The 9376-nt window shown below is 40.1% G+C and overlaps 1 protein-coding gene across 2 annotated transcripts in view; it reads right to left on the bottom strand.

Moving 5' to 3' along the window:
• Nucleotides 1-9376, bottom strand: part of STX8 (syntaxin 8) — a 314660-nt gene that overhangs the window by 287446 nt on the left and 17838 nt on the right. For both annotated transcript variants that reach the window (XM_032280297.1, XM_032280296.1), the window contains exon 3: nucleotides 6082-6176. In XM_032280297.1, coding sequence (XP_032136188.1) covers nucleotides 6082-6176 — 95 coding nt within the window. The remainder of the gene's footprint in view (nucleotides 1-6081; nucleotides 6177-9376) is intronic.

Genomic DNA, 9376 nt, shown 5'->3' with positions numbered 1-9376 from the left:
AAAAAAAAAAAAAACCTCCAAAAAGAAAAGACTACCTGTAAATTCTCAATGGTAGCTGACCTCTTTACAATATTGATAAAATAATCAATAGCAGCTAATCCTCAAGGAGGACTTAGTATATGTGAAGTACTTTGTATGCATATAATCTCATCCTTACAACTATCCTTCATGCCAGATGGACTTCTAGCATCCCATTCCACAAATGAGGCACAAAGAGGCTAAGTAAACTTGCCCAAGGGTAAGTAAGTGTTGGTAACCTCCTTTCATTCAACACCTACCATTATGGGTTGGAGGGGGGCTAGTCCTGTGAAGGGCTTTAAAAAGATTTTCTTCAACTTGCACAATAACCTGGCAAAGTATGATTATTCCTACACTATAGATCATGAAACTAAGGTCCAGAAAAGCTAAACTGCTGTTTGGTCTTGGTAAGCGGCAGAACTGGTTTTCAATCTCAGTTCTGTCTGCTTTCAAAGCCAATGTTGTTCCCACTATACCAATGGCACCTTCAGGCTTCAGGGACCAGTAAGATAACCAAAAAACTAGTGAGATGTGGCTGGATCTGGTGGTTCACATCTGTAATCCCAGCACTCTGGGAGGGTGAGGTGGGCAGATCAAAAGGTCAAGAGATCAAGACCATCCTGGCCAACATGATGAAACACAGTCTCTAACAAAAATACAAAAATAATAATAATAATAATTAGCTGGGAGTGGTGGCGCGCCTGTAGTCCCAGCTACTTGGGAGGCTGAGGCAGGAGAATCCTTTAAACCCAGGAGATGGAGGTTGCAGTGAACTGAGATTGCTCCACTGCACTCCAGCCTGGCAACAGAGTGAGACTCTATCTCAAAAAATAACAAAACAAAAAAAAAAACTAGTGGGGTTTAACTTACATAGAATTACCAATTATACATTTTGCTAGGTATGGATTTGAAGAAAACAAGAACAAAACTACCTACTTTTACTATCATGGTAAAAGAGCAGGAAATTTTGACACCAAAACCAGAAAGAAACATGTAACAGTTCTGTATAAGTCAGAAAACAGGCTTGCCATGTTGGCTCACACCAGTAATCTCAACACTTTGGCAGGCCAAGGTGGGGGATCGCTCGGGACTAGAATTTTATGACCAGCCTGGGAAACACAGCAAGACCGCATCTCTACAAAAAATTAGCTGGGCATGGTGGCATACACGTGGAATCCTGGCTACTCGGAAGGCTGAGGCAGGAGGATCACTTGAGCCCAGGAGTTTGAGGCTGCAGTGAGCTATGATTTCCACTGCCTTCCAGCTTAGGCAACACAGTGAGATCCTGTCTTTAAAAAGTCAGGAAAAAATTCTTATAAATCAAAAAAATTCAACTACCTAAACACCATCTTCTCCTTATTTTTCTCACATTATCAAGTATCAGTGAAAATGGACAGACAGGCACAGTGTGTGAGAACCACTTCACCTGCACTGGAGCTACCAGGGGATTCCTGTCAAATCTGTTCAGTCAGCCTCTCCACAACTACATTCACTGAGGTTTGTTATATAGTAATTACCACATACCATGTACCTATCTATCTACTTACCCATCTTTTTTTCCCCAAACAAATACAGAGTTGAGAAATTTATAGATTAAAAAAAATTATTTCCAAAGGCTTTCTCCCGAGACACCAAATTACTTTTTGATATCAAACCCTTTTGTAAAGAGATTTTTTCTTTTCTTTTTTTTTTTTTTTTTTTTTCGTTTTGAGATGTAGTCTTGCCGTGTTAATTGAGCTAGAGTGCAATGGCACAATCTCGGCTCACTGCAACCCCTGCCTCCTGGGTTCAAGCGATTCTCCTGCCTCAGCCTCCCAAGTAGCTGGGATTACAGGTGCCCGCCGCCATGCCTGGCTAATTTTGTGTATTTTTAGTAGAGACAAGGTTTCACTATGTTGGCCAGGCTAGTCTCGAACTGCTGACCTCGTGATCTGCCCGCCTTGGCCTCCCAAAGTGCTGGGATTACAGGCAAGAGCCATTGTGCCTGGCCTGAAATTTTCTTTCTTCTCTTTAAAATAAATAAAGGTGCTGCCTCCTTTGAAATGCCAACAAAAGGATACATTTCACGTGAAACCAACTCTAAGAAGATGGTACTAAGTATCTTTAGTACTATCTGAAATTTCACATGCAGCCTCCCATAGCATACATCTTTTCTCAGCTGGTGAGGCAATTATAGTTCCTATTTCAAAGATGCACTGTGAACAGATGTTAATGTCTTTCAGCAATTTAAACTCTCTGACTGCAAGACTTAAGTTTATTAATTGCATACTAAAGGATTCAAAAGCACAGAACTTTCATTTTAACTTGACTTTTATTCTTGCCAGGAGAAAAATACTTTTTCAGGAGAGAGCATAACATCTCATACCTTAATTCCATGAATTTAATTGTTTAGAAAGCATTTTCACAGGACTTATCTTTCTGGCAACTCCTTATGTTCTTTGGACAAGTTCACAAATGTAGAAAGGCATAAATTTATTAAGTATCATAAACTCTCAACTACCCAGTGCAGTAAAGAAATATGGTATTCAAATATTCACATTAAAAAAGTCACCAAACATTAATTATGCCTTAAAAAAAGGATTAAAAAGTCACTTCATTGGTGATTTATGAACAAACATTTTTCTCGACATAATAAAGTATACCTAATAAACCACAAGGAACACTGTTTAATCTTCTGCTGGTTAAGAAGGTTCTTGAAGATTTGTATTATATACAAGATTTGTCTTGGCAGTCCAGCAACACAACAATTAACAGAGAATTCTACTTGAAGACATGCCAGGTGACAGCTGACTGTATTATTTCTACTAAAGTATAATTCAGCTTTTAAACAACTCACATTGGGGCCACATAGCCCTGTGTGTGAACCTGGTTCTTCCATTTCCTAGCTGTAGGGTCCTGGGTAATGACTAAAGCTCTCCAAGAATCCTCTCCTCAGTTTAAAAAACTCCTCTGCCAGGGCCAGGATTACAAGTGGCTCACCCCTGTAATCCCAGCACTTTCGGAGTCCAAGGTGGGTGGATCATGAGGTCCAGAGTTCAAGACCAGTCTGGACAACATGGTGAAACCTTGCCTCTACTAAGAATACAAAAATTAGTCGGGCATGGTGGTGGCACATGCCTATAATCCCAGTTCCTTGGGAGGCTGAGGCAGGAGAATCGTTTGAACTTGAGAAGTAGAGGTTGCAGTGAGCTGAGACAGCACCAGTGTACTCCGGCCTGGGTGACAGAGTGAGACTCTGTCTCAAAAAAAAAATATATTCCTCTGCTGGAATGCTTGGTTACCTCTCCAACTTCATCGGTGACTTGCAGTGCAAAGTTTGACTTGGCCTCAGTATCTTTTTTGTAAAAAGAGAAGGAAACACCAGAAAACAAAAAAATCTAATAATATGAGATTATTAGGACTCACAGATTGCTATCTATCTTAAATCTGGTGGATACTGCTAGAGAATTATTTTAAATGTTTGGGAAGGGGAAGTATATTAGGGGAACAGAAGATGGGAGGAACAGAAATAGAACTGAAAAGAGGCCTTCATAATATATAAGCTAACTCTTTTCCCTTACATTAAAAGTGGCCTCCGTGGATGGGTGCAGTGGCTCACACCTGTAATCCTGGCACCTTGGGAGGCCAAAGCGGACTGATCACCTGAGGTCAGGAGTTTAAGACCAGTCTGGCCAACATGGTGAAACCCCATCTTTACTAAAAATACAAAAATTAGCTGAGCGCAGTGGCGCACGCCTGTAATCCCAGCTACTCAGGTGGTTGAGGCAGGAAAATCGCTTGAACCTGGGAGGCAGAGGTTGCGGTGAGCCAAAATACCACTGTACTCCAGCATGGGTGACAGAGCAAGACTCTGTCTCAAAAAAAAAAAAAAAAAAAAAAAAAAAAGTGGCCTCCCTGAAAATACACAGGTTTATGAGTGCCCCCATGAGGTGGATTAGCTAAATGCCATCCCTAGTACTGGCTATAGTTGTTACAGTAGAAATAGATCAATTATTTGAAAAAATAAATCGAATTTTAAAGAAAGTTGTTGTATTCCAGTTTAATTTTTGATGTCTCCTAGTAAATTCTACATTACCCACATAAGGCCCTAAATATTTCTGTAATGTTGTAAATAACACTTGTTCGGTGTTTCTGATGCTTACTACTTAATTCAATAATTTGGGAAATAATTCTGAGATCACCATAAGACCAAAAATCTGTGAGATTTCAACAGATGGTCAGACTGTAAGCATTTAGGAGAAAAAAGTCAATTATAACTGTGGTATGCTTACTCTGTACTCTGTAATAACTAGCAGAAATTAATAGAAAAAAAGCAAAAGCTCTTAATTTGTAGCTTTTTCTTGCCCTATAGATTTAGCACATAAATAAGGTGGCTAATAATGTTACCCTAATGGAAACAAATGTATAGTTATATTAAATCAGGAAACAATATGTAGTTATCTTTCTAATATATATGCTTTAGGTAACACTAACATGAATTTACACACCTTGACCCCATGTGTAGATTTTCCAGTGCTTAGTACTGAAAGCAGAGGAAATATTCCTGCCCATCAACTACTAAAAATACAAAAATTAGCCAGGCACAGAGACGCGGTGAGGTCTGTATATTAGGACTTGTTGATTTGCGTAAAATAAAAACCCTTTATATGATAGACCAACTGTGCCGTAACAAATCATACCAGACGGAAGGTAAAGTGTCTCAGAATATTCCAACTGTGCTAAAAGAAGGCCCCAATTGTTTGAAATTAAACTTTTATTTGAAACCTTAGTGGATTAATAATTGAATATCTAGAAAATCATGCAACTAAACCAACTTTCCTGGTGACATAAAGGGGTTAAATGGGGGAAAATATTTTTTAGAACACTTTCCATTGTTTCATCTAAGAAGCTGTATTCCTATATTTCCCCATATTTAAAATATGGCAGTATCCATTTCCTGAAATACCAAAAACTGGGTCTTTGGCATGAACTACTGACAATCTAGAGAAAGGATGGGAGAAGATCAATTTAAAGTAAGTTTTCACACCAGTATGAACTCAGGTGAAAAGGGCTGGTGTAGGGAATAAGTCACATATTTTCCTAAATTGATCAGGTTATTAATTTCTTTTTTTTTTTTTTTTGACACAGGGCCTCACTCTGTTGCACAGGCTGGAGTGCAGTGGTGTGATCTCAGCTCACCGCAACCTCTGCCTCCCAGGTTCAAGTGATTCTCCTGGCTTAGCTTCCCAAGTAGCTGGGACCACAGGTGAGCACCACCATGCCTGGCTTATTTTTATATTTTCAGTTGAGATGGGGTTTCACCATGTTGACCAGGCTGGTCATGAACAACTCCTGGCCTCAAGTGATCCACCTCCTTGGGCTCCTAAAGTGCTGGAATTACAGGCATGAGCAACCGCACCTGGCCCAGATTACGAATTTCTAAAAAAGATATATATTTTTTAATACTTGGTAGGGGGTTAAGATGATGGCATCACTTGCGTCAAGGAAGTCTCACCCCACCCCTTCCCCTCAAACTCCCATACTAGAGGCAGTGTCTGTGCCTCTGGAGGGAAAACAAGGCAAACAAGTCACATCTCAATCATCTATGTAAACATGGGGGTGGATGGGGAGGGGAGAGACGTATGGTTTTTGCTGGTATTGGCCACTCTGAACAGAAATGGATCATTAAAAACTCTGGAAACTCCCAGGAGTGGAATCACAGCTTAGGATGATCATGGAAGTTTTCCTGTCGGAGCAGTAGCTAGCCATGGTCAAGGCAGTCTAGACAGAGAGCAGTGCAGGGCTCTGTAAATACAGCACTGACAGAAAGCATTAGCCTCCTGAACTGCACAGGTTACACCCAAATAAGTCAATTCCTTCGGTGTGTCTTGCTTTGCCAGCATATTCACTGTAAAACATGTAACAGACGCTTAAATTAGAAATCAAGATTACAGGCAATATTTTGGAAACCAGGTCTTCCTCAAGCTGTGGAAAAATCTGGGTGGCCCAGATTCCTTCCTTTCTTAAAATAAGACTGCTTTTCCTCCCACTCTAGAAAAGAGATGGAAATGTTTACATGGATACATCTGATGTGTTGACACAGCTCTGAGCAATAAGTCCTTCAAAAGGGCGATCTTTTCCTTCAGGTTCTGCAACAAAGCTCTGATTGTCACGGTAAGCTGAAAAGAAAAGAACATATCCTAAGTATTCCAGTCCAGAGGTATAGAAACCACGAAATCACATCACGTCAACACCACTTCACAGGCTGATTCAACCAAGCAAGTACTGGAAGAGATACTCAGCCCCTCACGACAAACTCAGGGCTGGAAGGAGACTGACTGGTGTCCTAGCCCAGTTGCCCACCTACAGCGTGTATACCAGCTCCACAGCCTGGCCAAGTGGTGCGCCAAACCAGACTGGAACTGATGCCGACTGGAAGTTGTCAATGCGCCCTCACAATCAGCTGAATCCTGTTGCCTGAGCTTCTGCCCATTGATCCTATTTATCTGCCTTGGAGCCATGCAGGAAATTGTGTTCCCCAAGTCTTCATTCAACAGCAAAAACCCTCGATTCTCTCAACCAGGCTTCAATGACAAAGCGTGGAGTCCCATTACCATCCCCACCAGTCTCTCTAAACAACTGGTAAAATTTACAACCCAATGAAATGTTTTATAGCAATGTGTTCTTTTTATACAAGAGGAATGTTAACCACACATGACTCTTTTTCTAGGAATATGTGAATTTTCTCCAATCATCCTAGAATCCTAGAAGAAACTTTTGTCTGTGACTCTAACCTGTGACGTTAAAGGATGGAGAAGACTGGAAAGGTGAAAAAATAACCTGCATAGGTTAAGACGTATTCAACCATCGACAAAATCAGAGAGAAATTAAAAAGACAGAATGCCGCAGGTTTCCTTTGCTACCTTGTCAAAAGCAGCAATTATACAACTCAAGTGGGCTCCCTCCTTGGATTTGCAAAATCACACCAAGGAAAACCAGCCAGAGCACCAGTGGCTGGCCCAGGGCTGCACACATCCAGCAACCCTCCGAGGCACCTGCTGCCAAGAAAAGTCTAACGTGAACTACTCCCATACCCCTGGGAACCAAAGAAGAACAACTTACAGTGCTTGCTGGGAAACACAAAGGAAGGCAGCTCTCTCTACATTCAAAGAGAAAAGAGCAAAACAAGTAAACAAAAAAGTACCACACACACCAGGCCTACGAAGAGGAGTCTGCAAATCAAAGCATTCTGGAGATGAAAGGCTGCGTATGTAGCCATTACAAATTATGGCTCAAATCTCAATTTGTTCACACAGAAAGATATCCATCACAACTTAACAAAATCAAGCCATAAAATAAAATATCACCCAAATAGAGAAAAAGTAACCCGGGAACTAAATACAGATACTTCAAAACACCATGGTTCTATCTAAGTAGTGGGATATTCTAATATTTTATAAGAAAATGATTACTTGTATAATCAGGAAAAAAAGTGCCATTATCATAATTAAACAGACACTTTCTAGAGCACAAAAAAAAAGATAGAAAGCCTAATTCATGCTTTAAGCTAACACAACCTTGGTAACAAGCACTGACAGATATAACCACATGTCAATCTCACTTAAGAATTATAAATGTAAAAATCTTTTCAAAAACATTAGCAAATTCAGAATTACTTTAAAAAGGACCATATACCATCAACAAGTAGCAAGTATTCCAGTAATTTAAGAACAGTTTAATGTTAGAAAAATCTAGTAATAAAGCTCATGGTGTTAATGATTAAAAACAGAATAAATATATGATTAGTCCAGTATAAGGGAAATTTTAAAAAAGAAACGAAAAACTAAGAATAGAACACTACTGCCTTAATTGCAATATTATTTAACTTTGCTCAAGAAGTTCCAACCAACAGAATAAGAAAATTAAAGAAATATACAAGCGAAAGATGACATTATTATTTACAGATTAATAGGCTACTTAGAAAAGTTGAGAATCAACTAAAAGATTATTATTATTAATTATTCTTGTATTTATTATTATTATTATTATTTTGAGACAGACTCTTGCTCTGTTTCCCAGGCTGGAGTGCAATGGTGTGATCTCAGCTCACTGCAACCTCCACCTCTCAGGTTCAAGCGATTCTCCTGCCTCAGCCTCCCAAATAGCTGGGACTACAGGCACCCACCACCACACCCGGCTAATTTTTGTATTTTTAGTAGAGATGGAGTTTCACCATATTGGTCAGGCTGGTCTCAAACTCCTGACCTCAGGTGATCCACCTACCTTGGCCTCCCAAAGTGCTGGGAATACAGGCATAAGCCACCATGCCCAGACTGAAAGATTATTAATAACAGTAGAAGAAAAATAGTAAAATTTAAAAAATTAAAAACAAAACAAAAACAGAATTCATTATGGTGATTAGTCATAAAGTGAAAAAGAATCAAGGATATTCCTAAATTTAAGTAATGCCTAGGGAGAGTTTTTTACATTATTATTTTGAAACTTCACTAACAATATCAACAAAATGTAAAAAATACAGCACAGTGCCTAGCACATAGTAAATATGCAATAAATACTGCCGAAGAAACAAAAGGAAACAGTCAATATTGTAAAAATGTAAGTTTTCGCTGGGCGCGGTGGCTCATGCCTGTAATCCCAGCACTTTGGGAGGCCGAGGCAGGAAGATCACGAGGTCAAGACATCAAGAACATCCTGGCCAACATGGTGAAACCCTGTCTCTACTAAAAATACAAAAAAATTAGCCAGGCGTGGTGGTACGCACCTATGGTCCCAGCTATTTGGGAGGCGGATGTAGAAGAATCGCTTGAACCCAGGAGGCAGACGTTGCAGTGAGCCGAGATTGTGGCACTGCACTCCAGCCTGGTGACAGAGCAAGACTTTGTCTAAAAAATAATAATAAATAAATTATACACACACACACACACACACACACACACACACGTTTTCACTGGGCGAGGTGGCTCATGCCTGTAATCGCAGCACTTTGGGAGGCCGAGGCAGATGGATCACGAGGTCAGGAGTTTGAGACCAGCCTGGCCAACATAGTGAAACCCTGTCTCTACTAAAAATACAAAAATTAGCCAGGTGTGGTGGGACCTGCCTGTAGTCCCAACTACTCAGAAGGCTGAGGCAGGAGAATCGCTCGAACCTGAGAGGCAGATGGTGCAGTGAGCTGAGACCACGCCATTGCACTCCAGCCTGGGTGACACAGTGAGACTCCGTCTCAAAACAAAACAAAACAAAACAAAAACAAAAAACAACAACAAAAAAACTATTTTTTGCTTGTTTGGGTTTTTTTATGCATAAAGTAAAATAATGATGTCAAAATGCAGTTTCAAATTCAGATTAAAACCTTTTC

The sequence above is a fragment of the Sapajus apella genome, unplaced genomic scaffold (assembly GCF_009761245.1).
Source record: "Sapajus apella isolate SASKATOON/1434 unplaced genomic scaffold, GSC_monkey_1.0 scaffold12, whole genome shotgun sequence".
NCBI lineage: Eukaryota > Metazoa > Chordata > Mammalia > Primates > Cebidae > Sapajus > Sapajus apella.
The sequence above is the reverse complement of the archived record's forward strand: the minus strand, read 5'-3'. Positions and strand labels throughout refer to the sequence as shown.